Source organism: Halichoerus grypus, chromosome 11 (assembly GCF_964656455.1).
Source record: "Halichoerus grypus chromosome 11, mHalGry1.hap1.1, whole genome shotgun sequence".
NCBI lineage: Eukaryota > Metazoa > Chordata > Mammalia > Carnivora > Phocidae > Halichoerus > Halichoerus grypus.
In genome coordinates, this window is record NC_135722.1 from 51,123,636 (window position 1) to 51,142,809 (window position 19,174).

Here is a 19,174-nt window from a genome sequence, read left to right on the forward strand (position 1 = left end):
CTCAAATCAATAACCTAAGCTTCTACCTTAAGAAACTAGCAAAATAAGAACTAAACCGAAAGGTAGAAGAGAAGAAATAGTAAAGACTAGAACAGAAATCAATGAAAATGACAGTGTAAAAAAACAGTAATCAGTAGCACCGAACATTCATTCTTTGAAGAGTAAGAAAGTTTACAAACCCTTAACTACACTGATTATGAAAAAGAAAAAAAAAAAAAAGGAAAGGCCCAAATTACCAAAAAGTAAGCATGAAAGAAAGAACATCACTACTAATCCTACAGAAAAGGGACTACTATAAGAAATTCTGTGTCATCAAATTCAACAACTTAGATAAAATTGACAAATTCCTAGGAAAATATAAATTACCAAAACAGACTCAAGAAAAAGTAGAAAATCTAAATAGATCTGTAACAAGTAAAGAGGTTGAATTAGTAACTAAAAAATCTTCACTCAGAAAAGCCAAGGTCCAGATGCCTTCTCTGGTAACCAACACTGTTTTTACAGAAGTAATACCAATCCTTTACAACTCTTTCAGAAAATAGAGGGAGCACTTCCCATTTTGTTCTATGATGACATTATTACCCTGATGTCAAAGCAAATATACAAAAAACCTACAGCTAACGTCATAATGTTGAGACTGAATGATTTCACCCTAAGATTGGGAACACCGTTTCTATACAGCATTGTAATGGATGTTGTAGCCAATGTAATCAGGAAAGGAAAAGAAGCAAAAATGGCATGATTCTGTATGTCGACAGTCCTAGGGAATCCACAGAAAAGGCAGTGAGACTAAATAAACTAGTTGAGCAAGTTCTCAGGATTCAAGATTAGTATACAAAATTAAGTTGTGTTTCTGTGTATTAGCAACAGACAATCCAAAAATGAAATTAGAAAAACAATTGCATTCACAATAACATCAGAAAGAATAAAATACTTATGAATAAATGTAACAAAAATGAGACTTGTACTATAACTATAAAACAGTAGTGAGGAAATAAAGATCTACATAAACAAAGAAACACATTTCCCATTCATGGAGTACATCTCAGTTTCAGCACTATTGTCATTTTTGGCTGGTAATTTTTTGTTGTGAAGGCTGTCCTGGGCATTTAATAGCATCCCTGCCCTCTGCCCATAAGAGTCCTTTACCCTCAGTTGTGACAACCAAAAAAATACCTCTAGACATTGCCAAATGTTCCCTCTAGACATTGCCAAATGATCGAGTCCCGCATTGGGCTCCCTGCTCCTTGGGAGCCTGCTTCTCCCTCTGCCTCTCTCTCTCTCTCTCTCTGTCTCTCATGAATAAATAAAAAAAAAATTAAAAAAAAAAACCACTCAGATTGAGAACCACTAATAGATTGGGAACCTCCGTGTTGTTAATTGATTTGTACATTCAGTGCATTTGTTTTTTGTTTTTTTTTTTTAAGATTTTTTATTTATTTATTTGACAGAGTTAGCAAGAGCAGGAACACAAGCAGGGGGAGTGGGAGAGGGAGAAGCAGGCTTCCCACTGAGCAGGGAGCCCGACGCGGGGCTCAGTCCCAGGACGGTGGGATCATGACCTGAGCCGAAGGCAGACGCCCAACGACTGAGCCACCCAGGCGCCCTTTCGGTGCATTTTCTATCAAAATGCCTACAACAGGCATTTTTGCAGAAATTAATAGGCTGATCCTTATTTGGAAATGTAAAAAACCTAAACAGTTTTGGAAAAGAAGAACAAAATCAGGGAACTCAATACTTGTCTGATTTCAAAACTTCTGTAAAGCTGTAGCAGTCAAGACAATGTGGTACTGACATCAGGGCGAACATAGAAAAATAGAAGAGATATGAGACTTCAAATATAAAACCCTCCCACTTAATAGTCAGTTGATTTTGGACAAAGGTGCCAAGATAATTTAAATATGGAAAGGATAGTCTTTTCAACAGATAATGCTGAGCTATGAATATTCATATGCAGAAGATTAATTTATATTCTTACCTTGCACCATACAGTAAAATTAACTTGAGGTAGTACCCTAGAATCCTGCCATTTGTTCAGTATATGTCCTCATCAATGGGAAAGTCTTTGTGAAAAGTCAAGGATTGGCAGAAGCCAATTGGTTGGTTGACAGTGTAATCAAAGCAAAGAGAGGATCTTCATGAATGTATTGTATCAAGCTCTGAACTCGACCATCTCTAGTGACCAGGATATTTATACATCTTGGCCAATAAATCCTCTCCTTGGTTCTCTGGATACACTGAAATAATCTTTTCTTTTTTCCTTTTAGTATCACTCACCTAGAATACTAGCAGCTCATGGTCAAGTGGGCTACAGCACTAACTGAATGAATCATAGTCCAATCATGCTTTGATTACCTGTATACAGAGAGACCATTTATCCTGCACATTTCCAGATGTGCTCCTGATGCATGATTTCTTTCGTCTAGGCCTCTCTAGTTTGTGGAGGAAACTTTTGCGATGAGAGCCTCAGTTTTGGCAGGATGGTACTTTATGTAGACATGTAAGCACTGACCCATATACAAAAAAGGAGAAGGACTATTGAGTTTTAGGTGGTTTGTAGTAAGGGCTGAAACAAAGCATTTTTCTCTTAACTTACAACTTAACTGGAAGTTTTCATAAACTGCAATTTCTATCCCCTCACATTCTGGTTAATACAAATCTTTTTATTGCCTCAGCCCTTGGTACTTAAAATTTTTTAGTAAAAGAGATGATTAGACCTGTGAGAGTGAAAGTCAGTGATTCTCTATACCACACACATGCACGTTTCGTCTACATTTCAGTTTGCCATTTGTCAGTGCCATTCTAGATGGGCATGTTTTCAATTATGTGATCTCAGTTTTCACTACAAACCTTTGAATCAGATGATACTTTGCTCCATTTTATAGATGAAGTACGTTATCTAGGATCGCAGAAGTAATAGTAGATCTGTCATTGAACTCTGTACACTCTACAGTCTATACGTAATTTAGGTTAAACTACTTTGAATATTTTCTTCCCAAGCAGAAAATGGTAAGTTCTTGGTCAGTATTTCGGCACTATTGCAGAAAGTAATCACAGTGTGAAGTTCTCCCTCCTGAGGGCTAGAAGAAACAAGATAATACCCCCACGTGTTTCCCGAAGTCTGTTAATCCTCGTGATCACCAGAGAACTGTTTCTCTTGTAGGTGATCATCGTCTTGCCCTTCTTTTATCCCAGCTGGTGGGTAGCCAGTCAGTCCGGGAGCTGCTTACTATGCAGCTGGTGGATTGGCAGCAGCTCCAGGCTAACTGTTTCATCCAGGATGAGAGATTGCGCATCTTTGCCTTGTTGGCTGGAAAACCGGTACTTTCCTCTTTTCTCATAAACTTGCATAAATTTTCTGATAAATTCAAGATGGCTTGAGGTAAAGGGAAAGAGCCATCTTTGTAAATTGTATACTGTGACACATAACTAAACAACTTGTTTTTAAATTTTAGTGGAAGTATTTTGAAATTACAGAGGTACAACATGTACATTGTAAAAGAAAACTGGTTATATAGAAATTAAAACATTAAAATTCACAGTATCCCTTATCCTAGTGGTAAACAACATAAATAATTTGTAGTCTCTTTCCAGGCATATTGTAAATCTATATCAACATATATGTGTGCATATTTACACGTGTGTGTATTCCAATAAAATCAGTTATAAATAGTTCTGCAAGTTAACTGACTGTATATGGACATTTTTTCATGTCGTGTAGCATCATTCTTTTTAGTAGCCACTTCTGTTCATTTTATGGGTGATATAATTATTTTAAGCCAGTTTTCTTTTGCTGCCTGCCTGATTGACATCTTGATGTCACTTTCCAAAAATGAAATAGCTGGTCAGAATTTATGCACAAATTAAAGTTTTATAAGATGGCAACTGTAGGCAGTAAGAAGACCTCCTCTTCACTCTCTGTGGTTCTCATCTCTTCTCAGAGTACCGATAGTCTAAATCCGCCCTCTCACCTGCCACCAAGGAATTATGTATTTTATATTTGGATCATTAACACTGCCAGTCTAGTTCATTTAAAATGTTATTTGAATAGGGGCACCTGGCTGGCTCAGTTGGTAGAGCATGCAACTCTTGATCTTGAAGATCGGGAGTTTGAGGCCCATGTTGGGCATAGAGATTACTTTAAAAAAAGAAATAAAATGTTACTTGAATAAGTGAGTAACTTGCAGATCTGGACAGTAACAAGAGAATGTATAACACATAGCTGTGATGATGATTTTGTCTCCTGCAGGTATGGCAGCTCACAGAGCACAGGCAAATCAATGTGTGCTCATATTTGGATTGGAAACGCGCCCTGGCTGTTCACCTTTGGTATTTGCTTCCACCAACAGCCTCCATTTCCAGGGCACTCAGCATGTATGAAGAAGCATTTCAGGTATTTATGTCCAGTACAGCCAACCAAGAGTCATGGGGGGAGTTCTGTTTTTGCCAGAAAAGTACTGCAGAGAAAAAAACATCAAGGCACACTTCATATACTTTTTCCTAACTGCTTTTTTTGGAAGTACCATAAAATTGAAATGGACCGAGGAAATCTGATGGGAAACTTTTCTCCTGCCTGTGGACAGGGTTACTCTTAAACTTCTCCAAGTGTCTGCTTCTATTTTATTTAATATGATGTTTCCACAGTTGACCTTCTTAAAGCTGTTTTCCTGCCCCCAAATGAGAGGGGTTTTCTTTATTCCTAATGCTGTTTTATTCTTTTGGGAATTCCATGAGATACAGCCCAACCTCAAGTTTGGTAATAGCCCCAAATTAGCAGGCCTGAAAACTTTGCCTCTAAGTATCATATTTCATATGCCTTGACGGTGTTGAGATTAAAGTATTCATTAATGTGAGGGGTGCCTGGGTGGCTCAGTTGGTTGAGCATCTGACTCTTGGTTTCGGCTCAGGTCATGGTCTAAGGGTCGTGAGATCGAGCCACGCATCAGGCTCTGTACTCAACAAGAAGTCTGCTTGAGATTCTTTCTCCCTCTCGCTCTGCTCCCCCTGCCTCACACTCACACTCTCCCTCTCTCTCTCTAATAAATAAATAAAATCTTTTTTATTTTTATTTTTTTTAAAGATTTTTATTTATTTATTTGACAAGAGAGCACAAGCAGGGGGAGTGGCAGGCAGAGGGAGAGGGAGAAGCAGGCTCCCCACTAAGCAGGGAGCCCAATGCGGGGCTTGATCCCACTGGGATCATGACCTGAGCTGAAGGCAGACACTTAACCGACTGAGCCACTCAGGCGCCCCAAATAAGATCTCTTTTTAAAAAGTATTATTAATATGGGGTTTTTTAATTTATTATTTTCTTTAGGGAGAGAGAGAGTACGAGAGGTAGTGGGAGGGTCAGAAGGATAGAGAGAATCCCAAGCAGGCTCCACGCCTCAGTTTCACAACCCTAAGACCATAACGAGCCAAAACCAAGAGTCGGACGCTTAACCAACTGAGCCACCCAGGCGCCACTATTAATGTTTTTAAAGCCCTCATTTCTTCAGTTCTTTCCTTACTGTCCACAGTTACTATCTTTGATATCACTTGTCAGAGTTGTCAGGAGAAAGAGAACACTAAAGAAACTGAGTGTAATAAGAATTGTGACAAGAAATAAAAAAGAATGTGACAAGAAAGGTATGAGGATTAATGACAGCTATCCAAAGTCTTTGATAGTCCCTTGAAGACAGGTGGGCCATGTCACCACAAAATAAGCTTAAGATCCTTGACACATTCTGTTAGGGTGTCATCATTCTTAATACATGTGTCTGAGTTACTGATACAGGATCACATCTAGTGAAACACACTCGCAGGTGGTGTACTGTTTTATCAAATTCTTCCCTTCAGAATTCCTCTGAGGCTGACAGGTATGCCTGCTCCCCACTTCCTGCATACCTGGAGGGCTCTGGCTGTGTGGTAAAGGAGGAAGAAAACTCACAGAGACCACTTCAAGATGTCTGCTTTCATCTTCTAAAACTCTACAGTGACAGGTAAGTCAAAGCCATGCATGATAGTCACTTGAGGACTTAATCAGCCCTAGGGAGTCCTTTCCTGAGCTTTTTCCCTTTAATGTGAAGCCAAATTGCCGTAAGTTTGTATAAATTAACAAAGTATAATTTATAGTAGTTGAATGCAAAGAACATTGGAACTAGGGTTAGAAATCTAAAAAGTGATTAATAAGATACAATTTACAAATAGGGAAGTGTGCATTATAATATAGTGTAACTGTCATCATCAACATATCAATTACATTACCCCCCAGAAGTTCCCTCATGCCCCTTTGCAATCAGTCCCCACCCCCAAGTAAGTAACTAACTGACTTTTTGTTACTATAGATTAATTTTGTGCTCTATTGGAATCATTCTGTTAAAGTTTGTGCCTGGCTTCTTTCGTTCATGTAATGGTTTTGAGATTTGTCCATATTAATATGTGTATTAGAAGGTTTTTTTATTGCGTAATTTATTCATTTATTGATGGAAAGTTAGTATTTCTTGATTTTGACTATTATGAATAAAGATGCCATGAACAGTTATGTGCAAAAGTGTTCATATCATTTTACATTCACACCTAGAACTCTAGGTGTTCCATATCCTCTTCAAAATTTGGTACTGTCAGTTTTTTAAATTTTGCCATTTTAATGGGCATATAGTGGCATCTCATTGTGTGTGTGTTGTTGTTAAACAAGAAACTGGTTTATTTATCCTACAGCAGTATATGAACCCATTCTATTATTACAGATAATCAGTTAATTAAAACTATCTCAGCGGAACTATTGCACATATTATCAGAAACACTGAGGGATTTTTTCCACTCGTAACTAATCACTCCTATCTCCTTTCAATTATTTAAATACTTTTAAGTATTAAGTATGTAACTATGTTAGAATATGATATAGTTTTTGTTTTAAGATTTTATTTATTAGAGTGTGCACAAGCGGTGGGAGGGGGCGGGGATGGGGGCAGAGGGAGAGGGACACGGGGCCTTGATCTCAACCGAGTGAGCCACCCAGGCACTCCCAGATAATACAGTTTTGTATTGTGGTAAACTATAAATAACTAAAGTAGGGCGCCTGGGTGGCTCAGTCATTAAGCGTCTGCCTTCGGCTCAGGTCATGTTCCCAGGGTCCTGGGATTGAGCCCTGCATCAGGCTCCCTGCTCTGCAGGAAGCCTGCTTCTCCCTCTCCCACTCCCCCTGCTTGTGTTCCCTCTCTCGCTGTGTTTCTCTCTGTCAAATAAATAAAATCTTAAAATAAATAAAGTAGTGCTTTAATTTGCACTCCTGAATGACTAATGATGTTGAGCATTTTTTCATGTGCTTATTTACCATGGTCTCTATATCTTCCTTTCAAAACTGTTCATATTTTTTTGCCTATTTTTTAGTAGAGTTGTCTTGTGTTGCAATAATTCTTTATATATTCTGGATATATATTATATATATATTTTTTATTATAAATGTGTTTTTGCAATTATCCTAGTATAAGGGCTTGTTTTTTTCAATGTCTTAATAAAGAAAATGAAGAGAACTTTTACATTTTAAGTTCAATTAAAGTTTTTAAACTATAAAGTCAATTTCTTTACTAGTCTGTTGAGGTTTTCTATTTATTCTTGAGTCACTTTCGATCATTTGCTTCTACTAAGGAATTTGTTTCCCTGAAGTCATCAAATTTATTGGCATAAAGTTATTCATAACATTTTCCTTATCCTTTTTAAATGTCTATATGATCTGTAACTCTCTCTCTCCTTGATATTGGTAATGTGTGTCCTTTATCTTTTTTTTCTTGATTGGTTTACCTACAGCTTTTAGTTTTATTACTTATCTCTATTATTTGTCCAGTTCAAGATGGATCAGAAACCTAAATTTCAAACTTAAACCAGAAAACAAACAGAAGAAACCAAACAGGAAAATCTTTGCAACTGTGAGTTAGGCAAAGATTTTTTTGATACCAAATAACCTGTAGAAGAAAAAATTGGTGAACTGGACTTCAGAAAAGTTAAAAACTATTAGTCATTGAAAAACTGTTAGGAGAATGAAAAGACAAGCCACAGATCGGGGGAAGATACTTGCAATTCATATATCTGATAAAGACCTTGTATCCAGAACATATAAAGAACTCCTTTTTAAAAAAAAAAAAAAAAAAGATTTTATTTATTTGAGAGAGAGAGTGTGCAGGCAGGTGGAGTGGGAGAGGAAGAAGCAGACTCCGCGCTAAGCGTGGAGCCTGACACGGGGCTCGATCTCTCAACTCTGAGATCATGACCTAAGCTGAAATCAAGAGTTGGATGCTTAACTGACAGAGCCACCCAGGTGTCCCCAGAACATTTAAAGAACTCTTAAAACTCAATAATAATTAAACAATCCAATTTTAAAAGTGGGCAAAATATTTAGGGGCGCTTGGGTGGCTCAGTCGTTAAGCGTCTGCCTTCGGCTCAGGTCATGATCCCAGGGTCCTGGGATTGAGCCCCGCATTGGGCTCCCTGCTCGGCGGGAAGCCTGCTTCTCCCTCTCCCTCTGCTTGTGTTCCTCTCTCTGTGAGTGCCTGCTGTGTCTCTCTCTGTCAAATAAATAAATAAAATCTTAAAAAAAAAATGGGCAAAATATTTAAACATTTGCTTTACCAAAGAAGACCTAGATGTCAAGCACATGAAAAAGTGTTCAGCATCAATAGACAACAGGGAAATGCAAATTAAAACCATCATGCGGTACCACTGTCCACCTATTAGAATATGATTAGAAATTAAAAAGACCTAGGGCGCCTGTGTGGCTCAGTCAGTTAAGCCTCCAACTCTTGATCTCACCTCAGGTCTTAGGGTCATGAGTGCAAGAGTCTCCCAGCATGGAACCTACTTTAAAAAAAAAACCTGTACCAAGTGTTGTGATAGATGTGGAAGCAGCTTGAATTCTCATACACTGCTGGTGAAAAATGTAAAATGGTATTGGCACTTTCGTAAACAGTTTGGCAGCTTAGAAAGTTAGACATACACCTGCCTGCATATGATCCAGTCATGCCACTCCTAGGTATTTACCCAAAAGAAGGAAAACATGTATCTGTATACAAATGTTTGTAACAGCTGTTTGTAATGGTCCAAAACTGGAAACAAGCCAAATTTCTATCAACAGATGAATAGATAAACAAATTGTGGTATGTCTATGTAATGGAATGCTACTCAGCAATAAAAGGGAATGAACTGTTGATACACAAGATAACAGAGTGAATCACAAGATAATTTTACTTGGTTTTGAAAGAGGTGAGACAAAAAAGTACCCAGAAACACACATATTGTATGATTCCAATTTACCTAAAATTCTGGAAAATGCAAACTGATTAATCCCAGAAAACAGATCAGTGGTTGCCTGGGAAGAGTGGGTATAAGGAGGGGCAGGAAGAGGGGGATTACAAAGAGTCATAAGGAAACTTTTGGAGGTGATGAGTGTGTTTGTTATCTTGATCTTGGTAGTAATTTCACAGGTGTGTACATATGTTAAGACTTAATGAAAATTGTACATTCTAAATATGTTGTTTACTGTATATCAGGTTTTTTTAATGTCAAAAAACAGAAAAAGAAAGGAATATCTCAAAGTGCCAGTAATAGAGAAACTGGAGCCACAAGGAGATAGTGAACCTTGTTCTCATGAAAGGTAGAATTGCTGTGACTAAATCCTTACATAAAGTCCACACTCTGTCCCATACAAATAAATAGACTAGAACTGCACTGTCAACATAATAACTGCTATTCAGATATGACTATTTTAATTTAAGTAAACTTTTAAATTTAGTTACTCATTCACAGTAGTCACATTTCAAGTGTCTAATAGCCACATGTGGCTGGCTATTGGCTATCATTGGTCAGGGCAGGTTATAGAACATTTCCATCATCCCACAAAGTTCAGTTTGACAGCACTGGTCAAGAAAACTTCTGTTCATTACTTGGGGAAGTATTAGGAAGTTATAAAATGTCTGGGATCTTAGGTAAAAAGGTAAAGTTATTGGATGGTGATCTAAGCCTTAAAACTTGCAGGTGTGAGATCTTAGTTTAATAGGGAATTGCAAGCTAAGAACTTTACACATAAACTGGTCCAGGACCATTAAAATCTTTGGGATGCCAGCAGAAGAAAGAGCAAAAGTCTGAATTTTTTCAGACATTTGCTGGGCACCTGAATTTCCTTATATAGAGAATAATCCCCACTGTAGACAAAATCAGAGGTAGAGATTACAAGCTATAGAAGGAAGTAACCATCATGAAGACGAGCTGTTCAAACAAACAGGAGACTTAGCACTCCAACAACTTCATGTAATAGAACAGTCTGGAAAATCCTAATATAACTGCATGTTTTTAATGGTTAAGAAAAGTATCGGGGTGCCTGGGTGGTTCAGTCGGCTAACCATCTGAACTTCGGCTCAGGTCATGATCTCAGGGTCCTGGGATCCTGGGATCAAGGTCGCACTCAGCAAAAGGTCTACTTCTCCCTCCCCCTCACTCCTCCCTAACTCCTGCGCTCTCATACACTCTCTTTCAAATAAATAAAATTTTAAAAATAAATAAATGGTTAAGTGAAGGATGAAGACTAAGAGTTGTGAAGACCCCATGTACACCAGGATGGTAAATATCTAAGCCAAACAAATACCAGCAAACCTATCAGATCACACAACCACAGAAGAGGAGGTGCCTTCATTTTTAGTAGGATCTGTAATCTGGCTGAACCTAGAAGTAGACTGATAGAGCACAGTCTCAGAGGGAGACCATGTGGTCTATAATGCTGCTTTTCTCGGGTGCCTGCCTTTATTATCTTCTAAACCATATCCAGAATGGTTGACCTGTCCAGTGCAGGTGGTCTGCTGCCTTAATATGGTAACTCTCAGCACGTTTTCCTTTGCAGACATTATGATCTCAACCAGCTGCTGGAGCCTCGAAGCATAACAGCCGATCCTTTGGACTATCGCCTGAGCTGGCACTTGTGGGAGGTGCTGCGGGCTCTTAACTATACCCATCTCTCAGAACAGTGTGAGGGAGTGCTACAGACCAGTTATGCTGGCCAGCTGGAAAGTGAGGGGCTCTGGGAGTGGGCCATCTTTGTCCTCCTGCACATGGACAACTCAAGGTGAGTAAGAAGCTATCAGCCCACTCTACATTTAGTGCTACAGGGCAGTGCCAATGACATCAGTCTCCTAGGGTTTAATTGAGTAAGTAAGCATCTAGAATGTATTTTGGGTCCAGCCTTGTGATAAACCTTAGGACAGTTCAACCCGCAGCTATCTCTTTATTCATGTGAACAAGTTGGAAGTGAGACTGCCTTAAGTGCCAAATTATGCTATTTATTATAAGACCTCTCAGTAGTCTAAGAAGTGAGAAGCGATCTCTGCAGTGATCAGGGAATACCCTAGACAGGAACAGGAAATAATTAACAGGAAAGGGAAGGGTATGTCCACATGGGGCTACCCCATTAACTTAGACACAGATTCACTTGAATGTTGCATGGTTAGGAATTATGCAGAAACAATGTTTGCTGAGCTGCCTCAGTGGATCTGTGGAGGGAGTGATGTAATGAGTTGGCAAGGAGGGCCCCTGCTTTTTCTGTCTGCTGGCTTTCTCCCTCTCTGGCTTTCCCTTGCCATCCACCCACACCTACCCCTCAAGTTTGATAGTATCGTATTTACCAGTATATCCTTGCTTAGATGCCTAATGTTTTCGTTCTCTATCCTAAAGAGCCTTTTCTCCATGGTGTGAATGAGATGAAGTTGGAGACTTCCTTTTTTGTTAATGGTAGTAGCATGGCATTACACTAATAACAAAAACATTTGTATAGTACTTTGTCGTATAGTATTTTTACATATATTTATATTCTGTTGTAAATACTTTACAACTCAATTGTAATTGATCAACTCAATGCTCATAATGAACCTATAAGCGCTCTTACAATCTCTGTTTTATAGATGTGCAGCCTAAGGCACAGAGAGATTAAGTAATTTTTGCTCAAGGTCACATGGCTAGTAAATGGCAGTCTTCCAACTCAAGACACCCAGAGTCTGTGCTCTTAATCATTATGTTGCACTCTCTGTCATGTTACATAGTGTGGAAAGGAGTTGAGTTTTGTAGTCAGACCTCACTTAATTCTAGATCCATCATGTACTCACTTTGACTTGGAGTAAAGCTTACTGACTTTGATTTTTGGTTAAAGATACTTTCTTTTTATCAGTAAAATCATAATATTAATGCCTACCTAGTCAAAGGTGGTTGTGGGATTAAAGGAGGAAAAGTAGGAGTGCCTGGCTGGCTCAGTTGGTGGAGTATGTGACTCTTGATCTTGGGGTCGTGAGTTCGAGCCCCACATTGGGCAGAGATTACTTAATAAAAAATTTTTAAGGGGCTCCTGGGCGGCTCAGTAAGTTAAGCATCCGACTCTTGGTTTCAGCTCAGGTCATGATCTCAGGATCGTGAGATCAAGCCCCATGTGGGTCTCTGTGCTCAGCACAGTCTGCTTGAGATTCTCTACCTCTTCCCTCCCGCTTTCCCCTCTCGCTGCTCTCTCTTTCTCTCTCTCTCTAAAATCAATGAAATCTTTAAAAAAAAAAATTTTTTTTTTAAAGGGAGTAAAAGTATAAAGCATCTAGCACAGCCTTCCGTTTAAGGAATTTCTCCTCTTCTCCCTTACCAGGAAGCAAAATGACTTCATACTTCCCTTTGAGTTTATTTAAATTCATGGTGAATTTCACATGGTAAAAGGCTGGCTAATAAGATAACTGGTGGTTTAAGAGTAGGCTCTAGGGAAGCCTATTTTCTGATAAAGGATTTTTTTAAATGAATTTTTCAATTTATTTTGTTTTTTTATTTATGTATGTATGCATGTCATCTCTACACTCAACATGGGGTTCAAACTCAGGACCCTGCTCTTCTGACTGACCCAACCAGGTGCCGCCTGATAAAGAATTTTAGAAACGAAGCAGTTGAGATTGGGGGTCTATGGAAAGCCTTGAAAAGATCCTTGAAAAGGTGTTCAGAAAAGATTCTAAGACAAGGAAACTAGTTTTGATTTGATATTTAAATCTGGTCCTTTGGGGAGCGCCTGGGTGGCTCAGTCAGTTAAGCATCTGCCTTCAGCTCAGGTCATGATCCCAGGGTCGTGGGAACACAATCCGAGGGTCGTGGGATCAAGCCTGCTCAGCAGGGAGCCTGCTGCTCCCTCTCCCTCTACCAATCTCCCTGCTTGTGTTCTCTTGCTCTCCCTCAAATAAATAAATATGGTCCTTTGTGGCACCTGGGTGGCTGAGTCTGTTGAGCATCTGACTCTTGATTTTGGCTCAGATCATGATCTCAGAGTAGTGGGGTCAAACCCCGCATTGGGCTCTGCGCTGCTTGAGATTCTCCCTCTCCCTCTGCCCATCCCCCCCCCCGCTCTCTCCCACTCTCTCACCCTCTGAAATAAATAACATCTTTTATTTATTTTTTTTAAAGATTTTATTTATTTATTTGAGAGAGAGAGAATGAGAGACAGCACGAGAGGGAAGAGGGTCAGAAGGAGAAGCAGACCACCCACTGAGCAGGGAGCCCGATGCGGGACTCGATCCCAGGAGTCCAGGATCATGACCTGAGCCGAAGGCAGTCGCTTAACCAACTGAGCCACCCAGGCGCCCTAAATAACATCTTTTAAAAGAAAAATAAATAAATGGCTGGTCCTTTGGCCCAGATAGGAAAGGACTCTCCTTAAGGGGCCTTGAGACCAAAAAGAGTGAGGGTAGCCTAAATCTAGAGGCAGAGAGAAAATGAATTAGGAAAGCTGATGGCTTTGAAGGGAAAAAAGCAAACAAGGACCTGGAAGAGACCTTACCTTTCAAAACTAATTCATTTACTTGTACTGACCATATGGGAGAAGAGGAAGGGAGAAGGTTGAAATGAACTACAAAGAACTACTCTGTGGAGAATAGGATTCTCCTATCCTAGTCCTTGATCTCCTGTTACTAGGAAGAAAATAAAAAAGAGGGAAAGCCTTTTCTTAGCACTGGACAATCTTCCCTAGAGTATTAGTTTTCCCTGTTTTTTGATCATGAAACTATAATGTGCTTAGATACTTCTATTTTATTTAAAAAATAAATGGTGATATGGCTTTTTTTTTTTTTTAAGTGAAGTTTGAAGTGGTTCACTCATTGTTAAGACCTGCAGTTTGAGGGCGCCTGGGTGGCTCAGTTGGTTAAGCGACTGCCTTCGGCTCAGGTCATGATCCTGGAGTCCCAGGATCGAGTCCCGCATCGGGCTCCCTGCTCAGCGGGGAGTCTGCTTCTCCCTCTGACCCTCCTCCCTCTCATGCTCTCTGTCTCTCATTCTCTCTCTCTCAAATAAATAAATAAAATCTTAAAAAAAAAAAAAAAAAAAAGACCTGCAGTTTGAGAGACTCTCTCAGGGGTCACTCTGCCCTGGCTGAGGCAGCCTTCTCCATCAATGAGGATAGGATGTATTCAGCATTGTCTTTCTTCCTACAGCATGCGTGAGAAGGCGGTTCGAGAGCTGCTTACCCGGCACTGCCAACTATTAGAGACCCCGGAATCTTGGGCTAAGGAGACTTTCCTGACCCAGAAGCTTTGTGTGCCTGCTGAGTGGATTAATGAGGCCAAAGCAGTTCGAGCACACATGGAATCTGACAAGCACTTGGAGGCCCTCTATTTATTTAAAGCTGGACACTGGAACCGCTGCCACAAATTCATCATCAAGCACCTAGCTTCTGGTGAGTGCTTCAGACTAGGGCCTGTGTCTCCTGGAATCACCCCAAATTCTTCCAACCCCAGAACCCCATGATTAGTCAGGCCAGAGATGATGTTCTGGGACTTTGCAGTCTTGAATCAGATTACACTTTGCAAAAGTTCTCTGTGCAGAAGAAACTTGGGCAGGGGTTGACAGGTTGTTACTTTACCATTTGCCAAGGTTATGATTGATATACATGAATTATGTTGAACTCCTTGTATGTTTAGGGAATTTTATCTACCAGAATGAAAAAGGAGACATTATAACTGATACCACAGAAATACAAAGGATCATTAGAGACTACTGTGAACAGTTATATACCAACAAATTGGACAACCTAGAAGAATTGGATAAATTCCTAGAAACATAGCCTTCCAAGACTGAATCAGGAAGAAATAGAAAATCTGAACAGACCAATTAGTAGTAAAGCAGATTGAATCAGTAATCAAAAAACGCCCTACAAGTAAAAGTCCAGGACCAGATGGCTTCACTAATGAATTCTACCAAACATTCAAAGAATTAATACCAATCCTTCTCAAACTCTTCCAAAAAATAGAAGAGGGGAGAACATTTCCAAACTTACTTTATAAGGCCAGCATTACCCTGATATCAAAACCAGACAAGGATACCATAAGAAAAGGAAAGTACAGACCAATATCACTGGTGAAGCTGATGGTTCACCAGGGATAGATGCAAAAATTCTCAGCAAATTATTAGCAAACCAAATTCAGCAATACATTAAAAGGATTATACACCATGATCAAATGAGATTTATAACAGGGATGGTTTAACATTTACAAATCAATCAGTGTGACACACCACATTAACAAAATGAAGGATAAAAATCATATGATCATCTCAATAGATGCAGAAAAAGCATTTGGTAAATTCAACATCCATTTGTAATAAAAACTAGTTGGTATAGAAGGAACATACCTCAATAATAAAGGCCATATATGACAAGCCCATAGCTAACATGCTAAATGGTGAAAAGCTTTTAGCTTTTCCTCTAAGATCAGGAAGAAGACAAGGAAGGGTTCCCACTGTCACCAGTTCTGTTGCATTCCTATACACTAATAATGAATTATCAGAAAGAGGAATTAAGAAAACAATCCCAGGGACACCTGGGTGGCTCAGTCAGTTAAGCATCTGCCTTCGGTTCAGGTCATGGTCCCAGGGTCCTGGGATCAAGTCCTGCATTGGGCTCCTTCCTTAGCGGGGAGCCTGCTTCTCCCTCTGCCTGCCACTCTCCCTACTTGTGCACTCACTCGCTCTCTCACAAATAAATAAATAAAATCTTTAAAAGGAAAACAGTCCCATTTTCAATTGCATCAAAAAGAATAAAAGTACTTAGGAATAAATTTAACCAAGGAGGTCAAAGACCTGTATCCTGAAAACTATGACACTGATCAAATAAAGACACAAAGAAATGGAAAGATACCCATGCTTGTGATTTGGAAGAATTAATGTTGTTAAAATGTCCTTACTACCTAAAACAGTCTACAGATTCACTGTAATTCCTGTCAAAATTCCAATGGCATTTTTGAGAGCTAGAGCAAATAACTCTAAAATTTGTGTGGAACCACAAAAGACCTCCAGTAGCCAAAGTGATCTTGAGAAAGAAGAACAAAACTGGAGACATCACATTCTCTGATTTCAAACTCAGTTACAAAGCATAATCAAAACAGTATGGTATAGGCCTGAAAACAGACACATAGATCATTGGAATAGAATAGAGAGACCTGAAATAAACCCCACATATGTGGTCAATTAATTTATGACAGAGGAACCAAGAATATACAGTTTTTTCAATAAATGGTTTTGGGAAGACTGGACAGCCACAAGCAAAAGAATTAAGCCGGACCACTATCTAATTCCATGTACAAAAATTAACTGAAAATGGGTAAAGGCTTGGGGCATCTGAGTAGCTCAGTGATTAAACATCTGCCTTCGGCGCAGGTCATGATCCCAGGGTCCTGGGATCAAGCCCCGCATTGGGCTCCCTGCTCCACAGGAAGCCTGCTTCTTCCTCTCCCACTCCCCCTGCTTGTGTTCCCTCTCTCGCTGTGTCTCTCTCTTGTCAAATAAATAAAATCTTAAAAAAAAAAAAATGGGTAAAGGCTTAAACGCCAGGGCACCTGGGTGGCTCAGTCAGTTGAGTGTCTGCCTTTGGCTTAGGTCGTGATCCCAGGGTTCTGAGATCAAGCCCTGCATTGGGCGCCCTGCTCAGTGGGGAGCCTGCTTCTCCTTCTCCCTCTGCCTGCCGCTCCCCTTGGTTGTGCTCTCTCCGTCAAATAAATAAATAAAATCTAAAAAAAAAGACTTAAACTGTAAGACCCAAAAGCATAAAACTAGAAGAAAACATAGGCATAGGCAGTAAGCTCCTTGACACCCATCTTGGTGATGATTTTTTTTTTGGATGGGACACCAAAATCCAAGGCAACAAAAGGAGAAATAAATGGGACTACATCAAACTAAAAGAAGTGTCTGCAGAGCTCCAAAGGAAACCATCAACAAAATGAAAAGGCAACCTAGGAATGGGAGAAAGTGTAAATCATTTATCTGATAAAGGGTTAACCTCCAAAATATTTAAAGAACTCGTAAAAATAACAAAAAAAAATCTTTAAAAAATTAGGCAGAGGATCTGAGTGGACATTTTTCTTTTTTTTTTTTTCTCTCTTTTTTTTAAAGATTTTATTTATTTATTTGACAGAGACACAGCGAGAGAGGGAACACAAGCAGGGGGAGTGGGAGAGGGAGAAGCAGGCTTCCCGTGGAGCAGGGAGCCCGATGTGGGGCTTGATCCCAGGACCCTAGGATCATGACCTGAGCCGAAGGCAGAGGCTCAACAACTGAGCCACCCAGGCGCCCCTGAGTGGACATTTTTCTAAAGAAAACATATACAGATGGCCAGCAGTTACAATGAAATGATGCTCTACATCACTAATCAGAAATTCAAATCAAAGCCATAATGAGATACCACCTCATCCCTGTTAGAATTGCTATTGTCATAAAGATAAGAAATAACAAGGTTGGTGAGGATGTGGAGAAAAGGGAACCCTTGTGCGTGGGCATGTAAATTGGTGTGGCCAGTATGGAAAACAATATGGAGGTTCCTCAAAAAATTAAAAGTAGAATTACCATATGATCTAGCCATTCCATAATTATCCAAATTACTCCATAATTATCCAAAGAAAACAAAAGCACAACTCGAAAAGAAATACGCAGCCCCATGTTCATTGCAACATTATTTACAATAGCCAAGATAGGGAAATGAAATCAGTAGATGAATGGATAAGGGAAATGTGGTGTGTGTGCATGTGTGTATATATGCATTGTATACATATGCAATGGAATATTAGCCATAAAGAAGAATGAAATCTTACCATTTGCAACAATATGGATGGACCTCAAGGCATTAAGCTAAGTGAAATAAGTCAGAGAAAGACAAATACTGTATGATCTCACTTGTATGTGGAATCTTTAAAAAAGAAAATGGCTTATAGATACAGAAAACAGATTGGTGGTTGGCAAAATGAGTGAAGGGAGTCAAAAGGTACAAGCTTCTAGTTATGAAATATTTAAGTCATGAGGATGAAATATACGTTACACATATATACATGTGTACGTGTGTGTATATACAAATATACATTAACCATACTAATAATGTATTGTAACAAAAGCATGCAACTCTTGTTCTCAGGTTGTGAGTTCAAGCCCCATGCTGGATGTAGAGATTGCTTAAAAATAAAATCTTTAAAAAAACAAAGTTGCTAATAGAGTAAATCTTAAAAGTTCTCATCACAAGAAAAAGAATTCTGTAACTCTGTGTGGTAACAGATACTAACTAGACATTGTGGTGATCATTTGTAATATAAACAAGTATTGAATCATTATTTTGTGTACCTGAAATTAACATAATATTATAGGTCAATTATGTCTCAAATTTTAAAAAAAGAAAACAGAAAAAAAAAACCACCAGAAATCTCTGTTTGGGGAACTGAAGCAAGAAATTTTTCACATTTTCTTTGGAGAATTTCAAGATACCTACTTGTAATTCTCTAGTCTGACCCAACATTATTTCCCCTTCCTTCCTGTTTTAGATTTCTGCCATGTTCTCTCTGTACTTTTGAGAACCATATAGTTGTGTAGACAGAGTGTTTAATATTTTGTTTCTTCAGATGCCATCATTAATGAGAACTATGACTACCTGAAGGGGTTCTTGGAAGACCTGGCACCTCCAGAGCGCAGCAGCCTAATCCAGGACTGGGAAACATCTGGGCTTGTTTACTTGGACTATATTCGGATCATTGAGATGCTTCACCGGATACAGCAGGTACCTGAATTCCTTAAACTACTACTTGGTTTTCCTCTTCCCTGGCCCTTAAAGCCACAGAGACCTCAAAAGGTCTGAGCAACCACTTGAAAAACTCATTGGCAGAGAACTGTCAGT

General features: G+C 39.3%; 1 protein-coding gene across 8 annotated transcripts in view; it reads left to right on the forward strand.

Annotated features, from left to right (window-relative positions):
* NUP98 (nucleoporin 98 and 96 precursor) overlaps positions 1 to 19,174 on the forward strand; it is a 122,075-nt gene that overhangs the window by 96,623 nt on the left and 6,278 nt on the right. For all 8 annotated transcript variants that reach the window (XM_036119358.2, XM_036119365.2, XM_036119361.2 and 5 more), the window contains 6 exons: positions 3,164 to 3,321; positions 4,250 to 4,393; positions 5,839 to 5,981; positions 10,868 to 11,089; positions 14,463 to 14,704; positions 18,903 to 19,057. In XM_036119358.2, the coding sequence (XP_035975251.1) occupies positions 3,164 to 3,321; positions 4,250 to 4,393; positions 5,839 to 5,981; positions 10,868 to 11,089; positions 14,463 to 14,704; positions 18,903 to 19,057 (1,064 nt within the window). The remainder of the gene's footprint in view (positions 1 to 3,163; positions 3,322 to 4,249; positions 4,394 to 5,838; positions 5,982 to 10,867; positions 11,090 to 14,462; positions 14,705 to 18,902; positions 19,058 to 19,174) is intronic.